This window comes from Antechinus flavipes, chromosome 1 (assembly GCF_016432865.1).
Source record: "Antechinus flavipes isolate AdamAnt ecotype Samford, QLD, Australia chromosome 1, AdamAnt_v2, whole genome shotgun sequence".
In the NCBI taxonomy this organism is placed as follows: Eukaryota; Metazoa; Chordata; class Mammalia; order Dasyuromorphia; family Dasyuridae; genus Antechinus; species Antechinus flavipes.
In genome coordinates, this window is record NC_067398.1 from 455949441 (window position 1) to 455967591 (window position 18151).

Consider the following 18151-nt stretch of genomic DNA (forward strand, 5'->3'; position numbering starts at 1 on the left):
TCAACTTTTCCAAAGCTTGGAACCCTTTTTGGGGGCACTCAATACTTCTTGCTCCTCTTTGGAGTCATACTTTTCCCCTTCCTACCTTCACTTTCTTTTCTGTGCCTTACCCTATCTATTAAAACCCAAGCCCTACCTACTTCCAAGTGGACATTTAGATAATCTGATAATCTTATTTTTATTGCTGTTTGGTCATTTTCAGTGGTCCAACTCTTCATGATCCTTTTGGGGGCTTTTTTTGGCAAAGGTGCTAGAGTAGTTTGCCATTTCCTTCTCCAAATCATTTTAGAGATGAGGAAATTAAGATCAATTGAGTTAAGTGATTTATTCAGTCATGTAAGCTAGTAAGTGTTTGAGGCCAGATTTTAGAATTTTCTTGACTACAGGCCTGACACTGTAGTGAATACTACAGTATCCACTGTACTATCTAGCTATCCCAATCTTATTTTACGTATGTTATATGGGAAAGGACTCTTGCTCCTTGGGTAGCAGCGGGCTCAGTCTGTCATTCTGATTACACTATAAATAGCAGGACATATATATTTAAAGAAAAAGGGGGGAAAAAAGAGCAATTTCACTGTTTATATATGGTCCTTACCAAAGTACATCAAAACCACTGTTAGCTACCACCCGAGGAGGCATGTGAAGTGTGTGCAAAGGATCAATTATTCCTAGGGTGGGTTTGATAACTCTGGAGGCAATACCTAAAGCAGAAATTATAAAAATGAATTAAATGCATGAATATTCTTTTAAAAAATAAATCACTTGATTCAGGTCAGTTCCAATGATCTTGTAATGAAGAGAGAGAGAGAATTGTAGAAACTGAGTGTGGTTCACAACATAGCATTTTCACTCTTTTTGTTTTGTTTGCTTGCATCTTATTTTGCTTCTCTTTTTTTTTTTTCCTGGTTTGATCTGATTTTTCTTGTGCAGCAAGATAATTGTATAAATATATTGGATTTAACATATTTTTTTTTACTATGTTTAACATATATTGGATTACTTGCTGTCTGGGGGAGTGGGTGGAGAGAAGGGGGGAAAATTGGAACACAAGATTTTGTAAGGGTCAATGTTGAAAAATTATCCATGAATATGTTTTGAAAATAAAAAAAAACTTTAACAAAAAAATCACTTTTATAATAATTCTGAAAAAAATCAAAGAGAGATTTCTTAGCTTTATGTCAAAGGGCAATATTGCATAGTGAAAATATGCTGGCAAATGAGAGGTCACTTAGCCCTTCAGTTTTAGTTTTAATTACTTAAGGCTTAAATGTTTCACTGGGATTCAAGTACTACACAATAGAGGTTTTACCCCATTTTAACTATGACACTGGGCATAGTGGCTGCTACAGTAAACAATTAGCTAAGCACTCATTCTGTTATGTTAGAAAAGCTTGGATAAAGATAAGCCTGATGTGATACTCTGAGCCAGAATTCAGGAAAAAAACATTTGGGCAAAATTAAACTGTTAGTGAAATGTGATTGTATATTGGATTTTTAGGTTTTTGTTTTTTGTTTTTTTTTTTTTTTTTTTAGTGCAGGAGAAAATATAGAAAAGAGCAAAGCATGTATCACAAATACATAATAGAATTGCTTAGTGAGGAAGATGTCTCATTGATGAGGAAAAGAGATTGGCATCTCATTATAACTTTTATAAGACTAATCTCTACTAAAGTTATTTGGTTATAACTAAACCCAAGTGACCTTGAGTCGCTATTTATTTGTATTGAGAATGGAAGAAAATAAACAGTTATTAACATCCTTTTTCAATCTTGTTCTTTTTTATTTTTCTTATATCAGGATTTCTTTTAAAGATAGTTTGGAAAGCAAGAGAGATGATGAAACCAAGACTTACTGATAACTTACTGACATTAATATCCTTACCAGTTTTTACTTTTAAGCACTCATAGTCAAAAATGGCAACCCCTGTAGTCTCACTCCCAGTTCCAGCTGTAGTTGGAACTAGAATAAGAGAATATCAATATCAGAATACATCTCAACAAGGGCTTATAGAAATATTTAATTCATTCTTAGAAAACAAGAGACTAAATGACATAGCAGCAGGTCAGCTTTCCTGACCTCATTCATTCATCCATGTTAACAAAGTCTGTATTAGTTAGTGGAGGTGCATTGTGGGAAGCTCTGGAGTCTTTCACACCAGTGCTTCTACAGCCACAGCTGTGCATTCACTCGCAAGCTGCTCAGCATCCCTTGTAAGAAAAATCAAATTTGGGACCTCTGAAAGGCATCTCCTCTGGCAACAAGCCTGGCAATGTTCTACTTTTGCTATGCTTCATGGTTCTGGACATCCTGTCAAGATTTTAAACTTTGCTAATCACCCCTCTGTGTGATGCTGACACAGTTTTCACCAGGGGGTGCCATTTGCCAGACATCAATTATCCTCCTTCCTGCTGATACCAAATTCATGTCAAAACACTTCATTTGTCATCAAATGAATCCCACTACACATCACCTCACAATGCTCCTCCACAATGGGCGATGGTCTGGGGTTGGAGGAAGGAAGGGCTGTTTTTAAGTGTGGTTGTAAACACTTTAGCTAAAAAATACTACAATAATGATAAAATATCCATAGTTTGGGGAGAGTGACATAAAGATGATAACGTATGATGTGAGTGAAGAAGAACCATTGTTCCTTGTATTTGCATGTCCGTGGAGAAACGGTAGGGAATGGAGCAGATGTAATTCACAGCCGCTCTCATAATGTAGCTGATGCTACCCACATGTCACTGGACAGGGACAAAGCGCGAGGACAGCTGAATGGTAGATCATATGGTGGAAAGGGTTAGACTAATACCAGGAAAAGAACAATGAACAATACTCTTCCATACCTCAGTGGACAATAAAACAGATAAAGGACAAGGAGATTTACAGCCAATAGGAATACAATATTCTGTTCCCAAAAGCATCAAGGGGCATGGTATTGGGTAAAGAATTCTTCCCACATGGTTACTACTTCATGATTTAAGGTTAGAGATTTTTCTGTTCACAAGTTTTCCTCATTTGTGGAATAACAAAGATAATAGAAATTGAACTCTAATATTTATTAAATATTACTTGTTTATTTTATAAATTATACTTGTTTTCATCATTAAGCTGTCAAAATCTTGAAGTAAAGTTAATCTTCCCACATGGTTACCACTTCAGGATTTAAATGTAGGGATTTTTCTGTTTATAAATTTTCATTTGTGGAGTAACAAAAATCATAAAAATGAACTCTAATATTTAATTATACTTGTTTTCATCATTAAGCTGTCGAAATCTTGAAGCGAAGTTAAAACAAGGTATCACTCTCATGAACTGTCTTTTATAAAGTTGACATTCTTAAATTATTGGATTAAATACTGAGGTAAAATTCCCTTCTCCCTCCACCCAATGTATCAAAGGTGAAGAGATTAATCAAAAGTGTGCTTTACCTGCAATCAGTGGCTTAAGGGTCACAGTGACAGGTTTTCCTTTTCCAATGGGAGCATTAACATAATCTAAGAAATCAGCATCAGGGTTGGATGCATAAAGGTTGGCAGCTTTACAAGTGTCTATGGTAGAGCCACCACCCACAGCAACAAACGCATCAAAGGCTCCTCTTTTGGCAAATTCAATAGCTTCCATGAAGCTTGGAGGAGAAAAAAGAATCCTGTCATCTTTCATTAGAAACTATTGTTCATTATTACTAAATACTTCCATTTAATGATAAGTATTTATTATAAGCCTGCTATGTTTTAGGCACAACTTTATGAATGTATTAAGGACATAATAACTAAGAGAAAGAGAGTTCCTGACCCTGAAGAGCTTAAATTCTACTTTATAGAAATAACATGAAGAGGCAGTGTGATATAAAGGGCAGAACACTGATCTTGGAATCAGGAAGATCCAGATTCAAATTCTACCTTGGACACTTAGCTGTGGATTCCTGGACAAGTCACTTAATCTGTCTGTGCCTCAGTTTACTCATCTATAAAATAGAAGGACTGAACTAAGTGGTCTCTGAAGTCCCTTTTAGTTGTAAACCTGCAATCCTATGGGCATGCACATAGAAAATATACTGTAAAGAGTTTATAGAAAATAAAAACATAGTAAAAGGAGAAGGGGAGTATTAACATAAAGCTCTATGCAAATATTAAGTAATAAGGGTATGATATATTTGCAATCCTTTAGAGTAGCCAAAGTCTCCTCATATCCCCCCCCCCCAATAATACCTTGTATTCGTTGGTTCCACCCTGACATTATTATAAACTTTAAAGTTTATGCCATTCTTTATTAAGGAATTCATGACTACTTCTACTGGTGGCAGCTGGGAAAGGTTCTTATCTGTCATCAAACAAACATTTTTAGCACCCATGTTTTGAAGGTCCTATAAGACAAAAAATATAAAAATTTTGAAGTGATAATTGCATTTGTTAGAACCATGGCTCTCATGACAGATAAATTTGAACAATTCAATTTCTAAAATGTCATTTTTTCTAGTACTCAATTATCACCAATTACTATTATTTTTTAACGGATAACTACAAAATAGAATGTAGACTCAAATATTTACCATGCCCACTTCTTTTGTCACTCCTGCCCCATATCTAATATTTGAAACTGCCATCTGCAAGAAAAAAGTGAAGTTGTAACAAGATGACACATGCATAAAAGATTATTATGATTATGATGATAAAGACATAATGTAAAAACTTTAACATAAAATTCTTATCTGCCCTCCTCTCTTTCTTTACAATAGCATTGCTGTAATAGGCTATTAAAAGAATAGTTTCAATATAGCAATGTTTTACATGATTGAACATATATGACATCTGGAGAGGAGAGAAGAGAAGAGAGAATAGAATTTGAAACTCAAAACTTAAAAAAAAAAAAAAAAAACCCAAACTCCAAATGTTTAAAAAAAAAAAAAAACTGCTTATATGTAATCAAGGGGGGAAAAATGTATATGTAATTAGAAAAAAAAATAGTCTCACCTGGTCTTCCTGATTTGAGCCTTTTCCAATCTATAATCCATCCTTCACATAGTTCTAAAATAAATTTCCTAAAGCATCTTTAAAGATGGGATAATCATAGCACTTCCTTCCCAGAGTTGTGAAGACTGAATGAGATGATAATTGCAAGATGTTTAGCACAATTTAGTGCTACACGAATGTTAGTTATTATTATTGTAATTTTTTTATTTATTAGAAGTGATCTTGGTCTTATGGTAACCTAAAGCATATTATTCACACACTGCTCTGCTCAAAAATCTTTACTGGATTTCCATTGCCTAGACATTAGTGGTTCTCAAAGTCTGGTCCAGAGTATCCTGGGAATCTCTGAAATCCTTTCAGAGAGTCTACAAATTCATAATTAGTTTTTATTTTTAATGTGATCAATATCTATAACTATAAACTATATAAACAAAAACTCTTTGGACAGATCCTCAATCATTTTTAATAGGATAAAGATATTGAGAACAAAAGTTTGAGGACCACTGCAAACTTTTTGTTGTGTAATTTAAGATCTTCTACAATCTGGTTCCAACTTACTTTTATAATTTATTTTCTATTGCTCTGCTCCATGCACTCCAAGGTACAGCTGATCTGCTACACATTTTTTCTTTCATTTCCATCTCTCATTGCCTACAATGCTTTTTATCTCTGCCTGCTAAACTTTTTAATTTTAAGTTCAAGTGTATGTCTTTCAAGGAGCCTCTGATCTAGTCCTCTTCTTTTAGCAAACATGATCTCCCTCCTCAAATTTTCCTAGTATCCTTTTAGTAGGCCATTCTGCATTTCCATCATATTTATCTTTTACTTATTTCAGTACATGCTATTTTCCCCTAGCAGAATATGAGTTCTTGTGAGGGTAGCAAAAGGATCATTTTTCACACTTGTATTTCCTATGCTTAGCACTGGAGCTTTGGTTATAATATGCCCTTAATAAATGTTTGCTGTACTAGACTGAACCTATGAGATATTTAAGTTAAGTTTTCAGTATTAGCTGAATATTTATGGAACTAGAATTTTTATCATGTCAAAAGATATTTCATTAACGAGGACAGAAGATTTCTAAGCATTTGTTTTCTGTAACATACAACTTCAAGATTTGCAAAGTGCTTATTATATGTTATTTCATTTGGTCTTTATAATCATGCTGTGAGGCAGGTCCTATTATTATCATTCCTGTTTTTCAGATGAAAAAACTGAAGCAGAGATAGGTTTAGATGTTTCTCCCAAGATCATACCACTAGTATTTGAAGCAAAATTTGAACACATATTCCTGACCATAGATCTGTCACTGTATCTTTGCACCACCTGGCTGCTTCACAAAAGATCTATGTCATCATTATGCCTTGAATGTACTTTGTACTAGAAAGGTCTTTATAATTATAATGAATTTATATTAGTGTAATTTTTAGCTTTAAAAGCATAAATATTTGATGAATATAGTAATTATAAATCATTGTCTTAAAAATCATTATCTATCTAGGTAGTACATTAGACAGAGTATCTAGAGTCGGGGAGACTTGAGTTTACATTTAACTTCAGATATTTATTAGTTGTGTGATTCTGAGCAAATTACTTATCCTCTGTCTGCCTCAGTTTCCTGATCTGTAAAATGGGATAATCATAGCAGTTCCTTCCCAGAGTTGTGAAGACTGAATAAGATGATAATTGCAAGATGTTTAGCACAATTCAGTGCTACACGAATGTTAGTTATTATTATTGTAATTTTTTATTTATTAGAAGTGATCTTAGTCTTATGGTTATCTTGCATATCTATTGTGTAAAGACAAGTTTAGCTAAGTTTGAAGAAGTTCATTTACCAGCATGATTTTTTTTTTCCTTTTGCTACTGCCATTATAAATACTGTTTACTAAGTTGTAGACAGTTGCTATTTATGTCACAATGATGACTTTACAAATGCCTGAATTATTTAAACAAAACTTTAAAGTAACTATGTATTTTTTTCTTTGCTCATTCTTAAGAAAGATTAAGTTGTTTTCTACCTCAAATGCATAATCTGTTGTTTTTTCAGAAGCAGGAAATCCAGGAGCTAAAAGAGAAATTGAATGATGAAAATCAGTATCAAACAAGACCTCAAAAAAACAAAAGATCATTACTCAAAATTGACTTGTTTTTAAACAGTGAACATTTAAGTTTGCTCTTGTATGAAATCTTTTTTTTTTTTTTTTCTGTGTGTCAGGTTTCACTGTTGCAATTCTAATTAAATTAAAAAATTTGTTTATTTAAGGTTAGCCTGTAGTCCTAGACTGATTTTTGGAGACATGGCTCTAATACCAGCATTCTTTTAGTTAAGTTCATTATGGGGATGAAAGGAGGCACTGGTAAGTCATTCAACATTTGAAAAAGGAGGTTTACTTTGTCCTAACAAGCAAAAACATGAAACAGGGGTAATGTGATTTGGCTTCCAACCCCCTCTCCATATGGAAATGCACTGGTCAGTAGGACAACAGGATAAGGAATTTTTGTGCTCTTAGGCACCCACCAAGTCTCCCTTGGCTGGGACTTAGATGAACAGAAAGCTGGAGTAATCAGATCTCAAAGACAGTCTTGTCTTCTTATCAGATAAAACCTCTTCATGTGATGGGTGGGAGGAAAAGAAGCTATGTTCAAGCAGATACCTATCATAGATGCTTATTTAGAAAATGAATAGAAAGATTTAAAATATTCTTTATTGACTACATTAACAATCTAACTTAAAAAGATGTCAGATGTCTACAGCCCACTTAAAATGAATTGAAAAGTCTAGCCTAAATAAGGAATAAACAAATACCTTATGCAAATGTTATACCTCAAGTCCTATCTCAGATTAATGTAAGGTTAACATTCTTAGTTGCTGAGGTGAGGACTCTATTAAACTTCTGGGAAAACTGGAGAGCAGTATGATAGAAATTAGATTTTGGCCAATATCTTAAACTGTAAGCCAAGATAAGCTTCAAATGGTTGTATGACTTAGACATAAAACATAACATCACAAAGAAATTAGAAGAGCAAGAGAAAAAGTACCTTTCAGATCTATTGCTAGAGGAAGAATATGTGACTAGAGATAAATCATTCCCCCAAAATGGACAATGTTGATTATATAAAATTTGAAAGTCTTTGCACAAACAAAACCAATACTGCTAATATTAAAAGGGAAGCAAATAACTGGGAAGAAACATGTCTATAGCACATTTCTCCTAGGAGGATTTAATTTACTATTTTTAATGGCTTTAATAATAGTTATTGTTTATGTAGTACTTTATTGTATTTGTATATTGTTTATATAGTATTTAAGTTTTGCAAAGCACTTTATAAATCTTATCTCATTTTATCCTCTTCAACAACTCTGAATTAAGATACTATTATAATGCCCATTTTACAAATGAAGAAATTGTGGCAGAGATTAAGTGACTTATTAGTTATGTCAGTCACATAGCTAATAAGTATCAGAGACAGGATTTGAACTGAGTCTTCTTGACTCTAGGTCCAGAGTTATAACACTGTACTGACTTTCCATTTGAATGTATAAGTATAAGAATCATTCCTTATTGGGGCAGATATTTGGCATAGTGGATAGAGCATTGGCCTTGTAGTCAGGAAGTCCTGAGTTCAAATCCTGCCTCAGACACTAAAAACTGTATGACCCTAAGCCAGATTGTCTCAGCAAAAAGAAAAAAAAAAAAAGGAGCAATTACCCAATTCACAAATGGTCAAAGAGTATGAACAGGTAGTTTTCAAAGAAGAAATTCAAGATATAAAAAATGCTCCAAATCATTAATAATTAGGTAAGTGCAAATTAAAGTATTACTGAGGCTCTATTTCATACCTACTAGATTGTCAAAGTTTATAAAAAGGAAAATGACAGATGTTGGAGTCTATAAATGCCTGCTTTTAGAGTTGTAAATTAGTACAGCTCTTTTGGAAAACAATTTAGAATTATATCCTCAAAGCTATTAAACTATGTATGCCTTTTAACTTAGTCATATCACAAGTAGACTAATATCCTCAAAGAAATTTTTTAATGGGAAAAATATATAGAAAAAATATCTATTTTATGTCTTTTGTTGTGGCAAAGAACTAGAAAAGTAGTGGGCAGTAGAGGCCACCAATTACAGAAGGGCTGAACAAATTATGATATAAAAATGTATTGTGATGAATGATAAAAGGGAAGGTTCTAGACAAACCTAAGTAAGAAGATTTTCATGAGCTTATATAGAATGAATTAAGCAGAACCAGGAAAATAATGGATACAATAATAACATTATAAAGACAATCAATTTTTAAAGATTTAATAAACTCTGATCAGTGCAATGACCACCATGATTCCAGGAGATTAATGATGAAGTATGCTGCCCATCTCTTGATAGAAAATGAAGGATTCAAGATGCAGAATGAAACATGAATATTTTGTGGGATGTCCAATGTGGGAATGTTTTGAATAACTCTCCAAATTTTTTACAAGGATGCTTTTTTTCTTTTTCAATGGAGAAGGGAGAAGATGAAAAGGAAAGAAAATAAATGCTTCTTAATTGAAAAAAGTTTAAATAATACAATACAATGTAAAGCATGCAATTTTTAATTTTTTAAACCTTTTAAAAATATTTTAAACATACAATACAATGGACATCTCCATTAACAAATTTTTTAATCAGGGTCTTAGTTAGACTTCTATTATTCCTTGAATGTTTGCTTTAATTATGATTGCTTTAGTTTATTATGTTGTTCTCTCTCAGCAGGAAATATTAAGTTATGCATCAGTTAGAAAATATTAAGTTTTCTTTTTGGTGATGAATCCACATTTTCCTAGCATAGAATGATAATTTTCCAGAACACATAGGATCTTACGTAAGATAACAAAGGATTATGCTTCACAACAAAATTATAAACAGGACTCCAATCAATAAATTATATATATATATATCTTATATACTTGACACTCTAAGCTATAAATTACTCAACAGATGCCCAGTGCCAATCTGCATTGACTAAGATTGTTTCCTGCTTAAAAGTTTCCTGAATTATTGAAATCACAAATTTGGTCCTCCAGTGAACGATGATGGTGATGATGACAGTGATTAATGATGATGATAGTGGTAGTGATGATGATGATGGGATTTCACTGGGAATTTTTCTACCAATGCAGATTAGCACTTGCTTGATAATTTCTAGTCTTCAATAATTCTCTAGGACACTACATTTTAGTAATTTCTAATATAATACCTCTTGATGTCTTATCTTTGGGGATGGGAAAGGTGACTCTGGGTTCTCAAAGGCTATGCCAGTAAAGTGTAACTTCTGGTCAACCTGTCAAGTTAGAAAGATTTTGAGGAAAGGACTAGGTGGTAGATTATAGTTTGTAATCTGAGAAACAGTCTAGCTAAATTGGAAAGCTTAGTTACCAAGTTGGCAACCAGATGAAGAAATTTTTTTAGCCATAGCACTGTTGTAAACCCACCTACTAAATTGTGAAAGTATTTCACTCTGTATTAGGGTTGGATGTGACCACACTGAGGAAGTCACAGTGCTTTGAGATATTTAAGTATAATACACTTTTATAGCCTGTATAAACAAAATGACTGACAAAACACCTTCCTGAAACACTTAATTTAATTTTTTTTTCTTTTTCTGTGGAAAGCAGTTTAGCCCTGTAATTTCTTGAAGGGGAAGAAATCAATTAATGCATAATTTGTCTATGACTTATGGCCTTAAAAACGGTCTGACTCACTGAAAGATTGTGACTTACTTATGGTTATATACTATAATATTTGTGTGTGTCAGAGACAGAATTTGAACTCAGATCCCAGTTTTCCTAAGGTTAAAACTGGCCTTCTAGTCACAATACCACACTTCCTCTGTTCCCCTTAAGAAAAAATAGGGCATAACAGAAGCTAATTCTTTGATATCTCTTTGAGAACTTGATTCAAAATTTTGAAATGGGAATCAAGTGATCCTTTGTTAATTTTTGCTAATAGTTAGAAGAAAACAATTATGAAAAAGGAAAGACCTCTATGTTTTCCAGGAGGTTTTAATGATTGAGTCACTCCACAGCCTGATAGAAGAGCTAAAATCTGGATTCTGAATCAATGAATCAGACTATGATAATAAGCTACACATTCTTTGGGGTTAAGTTTGAAATGCTGAGCTACTCGACCAATATGGAAATGTACTATTATGTCTTCCTCTTTGTTCCCCTCCTTCACAAACTTCTCTGTTGTTTTCAGCAATGGGTTTCATGCTGTTAGGCGCCTTCTTTACTCCCCCTTGTCAAGTTGCTTGGATTTGACCTTTCTTTCTAGGGTCTAAATCAGTTTTTGTACTACTAATTAATATGACATTCGATGGACATGCTAATGTTACAATGGGTATCCTGCTGGTCTGTTGGACAATGGACATTGTGAAGACAATGGACTTTGTAAAGGTTTAAGATGTTGTGGGAACAGGAGATTGTTAGTTTATTTCACTTTTGGAGAAATGCAGTGTTATTTTAAAAACACACACACACAACGAAATATTATTTGATTTAAAAAAAACCACTAGTGTCTTTTCTTTAGAGAAGTCACTCTTGACTTTAGCTTCCTTTTCTGACTTCTATCAGAAGAAAATTTCTTAAATAAAACTTTTCAGCGAATTCATATCAAACTTCAAATTCTATCTGAGCCACCATTTTCAGACCTGGTAAATCATTAATATACAAGTTCTGTGTTTGTTACTTCTGTCAAGAATAAAACATTTTACAATTATATATTTAATATTTATCTTTAACCAACATTATATATCTAGTTATAACTAGCTAATATAATTCAGCAATATGTAACTATTACCAGTTTTATAGGTATAGGTCATTTAACCTTTTATGTTCACAGAGTTTCTGCTTACCTCCTAAAATTATTTTTATGTTTCTTGCTTTGTTCCTTGTCCTAATTTATAACAAACTTAGTTGCAGAGATTTAAATTGTAGCTATTTTAAAAAATAAAATGCATTACCTTGGGAATAAGTGTGAGAATGAGTTGGACACTGGCATCTAAGGAAAAAGAAAAGAAGAAAGATTTATTTAAGGAAAACCTGCAAAATCAGAAGTTCAGAGACTTGATCATTGCAGTAACTGTCCATTGCCCAAATTCTATAAAATATATAATTCTAGATGGGTAATCTATAAGATGGGTAATGAGTGGCTATTAACTAATAAAGCATAAATATATCTAAGGAGCCTTGTGAATCTCTAGCTATAGCTGTATAAGGGCTAAACCATTTATTCATTCTTTCATTATTAATATTGATTTAACAAATATTTACTGAGTACCTACTGTCCTGAAAGCACAGTATTTAATATAATATATATTCAATAAATATTTGTTTAATTTATAGTTTGCCCCAAGTGATAAGTATCTATCTCTTCCACAATGGGAGGTTCCCATCTCTAATGATAATTACTTACTGTTCTATGGCTTTAATTTCCCCATCTGTAATAAGGTGGGATTAGATCTGATGATCTCTGAGGTCCCTTCCAGTTATAATTCAATGATATTATCATCCTTTTCAAGGTTAATCCCTCCATCTATGCTATCTTATCCCCTTACACATCCTAAAGGAATTTGTTTCCTAAATTCTTCCCACTCTCTTGAATCTTTGTTTCTTATGAACTCTTTCTTATTATGTCTTTAAATCAGAATAGATTTTTAAAATTATTTTTATTTTTTTGCTGAGGCAATTGGGATTAAGTGACTTGCCCAGGGTCACACAGCTAGGAAGCATTAAAGTGTCTGAGGCCAGATTTGAATTCAGGTACTCCTGACATCAGGACTGGTGCTCTATCCATTGAGATATCTAGCTGCCTTAGATTTTTCTTATGAAAAACAAAAACCTTAACTTGACTCTACTCCTCTCTAAAGCGACTGTCCCCTTTGTTTCCTTTCTTTGACTTCCAAATTCCTGCCAAGTGTGGTCTACCTCTTCTCCCATTTCCTCACCACCCATTTATCTCTTGAAAGCCATGCAGCTTAGTTTCTACCCCCATTACCCTGGTGGAATCTCATCATCCCACCATATTCAATGACTTTTTACTCATTCTCCATTCTGTATTCTTCTACAGAGTTAACATATTTACATCCTCCCCTTCCCCACTTTGGAAACATTATTCTCTCTTAGCTTCTATTAACTATACTATTCTCTCTTTCTCTCTCTTTCTCTCTCTCTCTCTCTGTCTTTTTCTGATAGCGCTTTGAATCTTCTAATCATTTAAAAAGCAAGAATTCACATCATAGCATTTTAATATTTACAGAGTGTATTTTTATGATCTCAGAGGCCATTTTTTAATTTTGGTGGGCAATCACTAGAGTATTTACCGAAAGGACTTGTACTTGGCTAATTCTCAGTGTACTGTTGAGTGGTTCAAATAATCAGAATTGTAGAATTGGTATGAATCATGAATGTTCACAGAATGGCTAGATATTTTATAATAAATCAAGACTGCCACCTAGTGTTTAGAATGGTGAAATATCAATTGATTTTATTTACTGAAGCAAACATACTGGAATTCCTTGGAAAACAAAAGTAAAAGATACTTCAACTATTCACAGTCAATAATATTCTTCCTCTCTTGGTTATTAATTTCTTTAAATATTGACTCATTTGATGTCCTCACTGTCCAAGGGATTCTAAAAGTCTTCTTCAGCACCACAATTCAAAAGTGTTGATTCTGTGGCACTTAGCTTTCTGGTCCAAGTCCAACAACCATACATTGACAGTGGAAAAACCATAGCTTTGACTATTTGACTATACATCTTACATTCCAGATTCTTAGTAGATTGTATCTATAGTTAAAATACCTAACTTAATTCTCAAATTTTAAGGATTATAGGAATTGGATCTGAGATTTCACTGAGATAGGGAACTTCTAGATGAGGAAACTCCCTCTAACAATGAAGACTAGCACCTTCTTTGTAACTATAGTATTAGAAAGTTGCCTAGACCATTCCAACAAACTTTAGATGGAAAATGCCATCCTTATTCAGAGATAGAACTGAATGCAAATCAAAGCATACTATTTCACTTTTTTCTGCTGTTTTTTTTTTTTTCTGGTGGTTTTTTTCCCTTTCATTTTGATTTTTCTCTCCCAACATGAATTATGAAAATATTATTGAGAAAAAGAAGATATAAAAATAAGTTTAAAATGGGAAGGGAAATCACTAAGCAAGTCCTTATTCCCTCAGTTCCTTCATCTGTAAAATAGAGATAATTGTCCTTGCATTATGAACCTCAAGAAAATGCTTTTTTTTTTTTTTTAATTTCAGTTTTTGGAAAAGGTTCAGATTATGTTCAACCAAATATTATTAATGGAAGAATCTGTTTCAGAAATTGTTTTTTTCCCTAAATCTTTAAGTGCTATAAAATTTTGAGTTATGCTCAAATACACAAATGGATTTCTGTTTTCTGTCTTCTATTCCCTTCAAAGATGCAAACTGAAACTCACTTACATCTATTTATCCTGTTTAACTTTTCTTTCTGTCCTCCCATAAGTTTAACATCCAATCTGCTAGAATCTTACCTCACTTTCTCCTGAAATTTAGTTGCCCATTTGTTAATATTACTAATTATTAATGTTACAAAGAGGAAACTGAATTGTGGAATGTTAAAGCTGGAGGATAAAGGGTCTTAGGGATCATTTAGTACAACTTTAATTTACAGAGGCCCAGAAAGGTTGTTACTTAAAATCATGGAATATTAGAGCTTTAACGTTGCAGCTTTAGAGAAAGAGAAGCTACAGTACAAATTCTATGGAGGGAATCTAGCTTTATTCCTCCTTTCCTCACACTACGCCCTCCCCAATCCCAAAGATAATAGTCCTGCCTTTTGAACAATAAACTCTAAATCAGAGTTCTGCTTTATGCCTGTCCAGCTGGGACCGTAGTGGAGGTAGTCTGAGCCCAGGACATTAGTGCAATGGCAAAGATTTCGCTGGGGGATGCAAGGAGGGATAGCGTGTGGGGTCACCCCAGATCCTTCTCCTATAACTCTCTGGGGGTCTGAGTGGAGGGGTCTCTTAGCTGGCTAGCAGGTGGCCTGTCCCCACCCAGCGTTTTCCCCAGGCTCTGTCGGGATCCCCGGGGCCTGCCCTAAAGCTGGGCCCGAAAAGGGGGCTAGAGCACTCACGCCGCGCGCTGCAGCTGCCTCAGCAAGTGAGCGACCCTGTCCCTGCCCGCTGCGGCCATGGCTGCCCGGGCTGCTCTCAGCTGGCAGGCAAGGGACAGACAGACAGACAGACAGACAGACGCGGTCTCTGTGAGCCCGAGAGAAGCCGCCAGCTCCGGGGTGGAGCCATCCTGGGCCCCGCCCCCGGACCAACCCTCCATCCTCCCCCTTGGATTGGGCCAGTGCCGGTGCAGCTCTCCTTCCCTCCTTGCGCCATCCCTTACATTAATGCCCTTTGCCTCTGATCGCGGGGCAAGCCGGCTGGCCATAAATCTGACCCTTACAGGAGGTGAAGCTTCTTTCCTATTATTCTCTTCCTCTTCCCAGCTGTAAGTCATCAGCGGAGTCACTTTTTTTTTTTTTTTTTTTAATTCAGTTTCAAGTTCAAGAGTTCCTATCTCCAGCTATTTATGGACACTAAGAATAAAACAAATTCCTCCGCCCATTGCTCATTCCATCATCTAGTGACAGGGAGCAAATCCAGTGAGCCTTGACCTTAAAAGTTCACTGTCATTTCTTTGGCTTAAGTATTAAAAAGTCCACTTCAGATTGTATTTAAGCACCTAATATATTTGTGCAAATTAAATCCTCCAAAAAACTTCTGAGTAAAAAATAGAGAGAGGAAACTTTAGTAGTGGGGATTGTTAGAGAGTCAGGAAGAAAAAGGGCTAGGCTCTCAACTTTTGGACATCAGTTTTTTCCTCTGTAAAATGACTTAGATGATCAATCTCTGAGCTTCCTTCTCTTACTGTTCTATGATTGTAGACCACTGAACTTTTCTGGGACTTAGTAACCTATGGAGAGAGAGAGAGCGAGCGAGAGAGAGCAAGAGCGAGAGAAGGAGGGAGGAGAGAGAGAGAGAGAGAGAGAGAGAGAGAGAGAGAGAGAGAGAGAGAGAGAGAGAGAGAGAGAGAAAGAGAAAGAGGGAGGAGAGAGAGAGAGAGAGAGAGAAAGAAGAAGAAGAAAGAAGAAGAAGAAGAAGAAGAAGAAGAAGAAGAAGAAGAAGAAAGAAGAAGAAGAAGAAGAAAAGAAGAAGAGAAGAAGAAGAAGAAGAGAAGAAGAAGAAAAGAAGAAGAGAAGAAGAAGAAGAAGAAGAAGGAAGAAGAAGAAAGAAGAAGAAGAAGAAGAAGAAGAAGAAAAGAAGAAGAAGAGAAGAAGAAGAAGAAGAAGAGGAAGAAGAAGAGGAGGAGGAGGAGGAGGAGGAGGAGGAGGAGGAGAAGGAGGAGGAGGAGGAGGAGGAGGAAGAAGGGAGGGAGGGAGAGGAGAGAGAAAAGGAGTGGGAGAAATGCTTTTTCCTTTCTTTCTAATATCCCAATATGGGGAACTGTGCTAAGTCCAGAGCATACAAAAATCAAAAGCCTCCCCCCTCACAGACCTTATATTCTCCTGGAGAAGAAACATATTTGAAATATATATTCCCTCCCTGGAGGGAAATGTATACATAGCTAAGTGTACAGCTAATATTTACAAAAAATACAAAGTAATTTTAGGTGGAGTCTAAAGTCCTACTTCTACAAGAAGCCTTTCCTTAATTTAGTCTTGATACATCCTCCTCTTCAGTCAGTCAACAAACATTTGTTCATTGCCTACTGTGTGCCAGGCTATTTGTGCCTAATCTGGTGGAGCTTTTTGAGCTTTTATTGGTTTGATAAACCAAAGTTGAATAAACTATACCTTGACCCCAACATATCAATGTCATTTTGGTCTTCTTTAAAATGGTAAGATAAAGATTCTATTATAATTGATGGAGTTGTGAACGAATCCAACCATTTTGGAGAGCAAAGGAACTATGCTCAAAAAGTTATCAAACTGTGCATACCCTTTGATCCAGTAGTGTCACTACTGGGCTTATATCCCAAAGAGATATTAAAGAAGGGAAAGGGACCTGTATTTTTCCATTTTTGCTTGTACATTGCTGCTTACATTTTGTTACTCCTCAGCTTGTGAGCTCCTTGAGAGCAGAGAGACTGAATTGTTTTTGTCCAGTTCTTAGCATAGTGCCTGGCACATGTATTAAAATAGAATCTTTTTTTAAAAAAATATAACTTTTTATTGACAGAACATATGCATGGATAATTTTTTACAATATCCCTTGCACTCACTTCTGTTCCACTTTTCCCTTCCTTCCCTCCACTCCCTCCCCTAGATGGTAGGCAGTCTTATACATGTTAAATATGTTATAAGAAAAATTGGATTCAAAAGGTAAAAATAAGCTGGGAAGAAAAACAAAAATGCAAGTAGTCCACATTCATTTCCCAGTGTTCATTCTCTGGGTGTGGCTGATTCGATCCTTCATTAATCAATTGGAACTGAATTAGATCTTCTCTTTGTCGAAGATATCCACTTCCATCAGAAAACATCTTCTTACAGTATTGTTGTTGAAGTATATTATGATCTCCTGGTTCTGCTTGTTTCACTTAGCATCAGTTCATGTAAGTCTCTCCAAGCCTCTCTGAAATCATCCCACTGGTCCTTTCTTACAGAAAAATAATATTCCATAACATTCATATACCATAATTTACCCAACCATTCTCCAATTGATGGGCATCCATTCATTTTCCAGTTTCTAGCCACTACAAAGAGGGCTGCCACAAACATTTTGGCATGTACAGGTCCCTTTCCCTTCTTTAATATCTCTTTGGGATATAAGTCCAGTGGTTACACTACTGGATCAAAGGGTATGCACAGTTTGATAACTTTTTGAGCATAGTTCCTTTGCTCTCCAAAATGATTGGATTCGTTCACAACTCCATCAATTATAATAGAATCTTTATCTTACCATTTTAAAGAAGACCAAAATGACATTGATATGTTGAGGTCAAGGTATAGTTTATTCAACTTTGGTTTATCAAACCAATAAAAGCTCAAAAAGCTCCACCAGATTAGGCACAAATAGCCTGGCACACAGTAGGCAATGAACAAATGTTTGTTGACTGACTAAAGAGGAGGATGTATCCATAACTAACAA

General features: G+C 34.8%; 1 protein-coding gene across 2 annotated transcripts in view; it reads right to left on the reverse strand.

Annotated features, from left to right (window-relative positions):
• ADHFE1 (alcohol dehydrogenase iron containing 1) overlaps positions 1-15921 on the reverse strand; it is a 37221-nt gene extending 21300 nt beyond the window's left edge. The window contains exons 1-8 of one of the 2 annotated variants that reach the window (XM_051970101.1): positions 15145-15918; positions 11979-12016; positions 6998-7044; positions 4556-4609; positions 4215-4369; positions 3435-3631; positions 1885-1962; positions 599-704 (exon numbers count right to left, since the gene is read on the reverse strand). In XM_051970101.1, the coding sequence (XP_051826061.1) occupies positions 599-704; positions 1885-1962; positions 3435-3631; positions 4215-4369; positions 4556-4609; positions 6998-7044; positions 11979-12016; positions 15145-15521 (1052 nt within the window). In that variant the 5' untranslated portion in view covers positions 15522-15918. Of the gene's footprint in view, positions 1-598; positions 705-1884; positions 1963-3434; positions 3632-4214; positions 4370-4555; positions 4610-6997; positions 7045-11978; positions 12017-15144 lie in introns of both variants that reach the window. The other variant, XM_051970103.1, reaches the window with a different exon arrangement.
• Positions 15922-18151: the final 2230 nt, after the last annotated feature.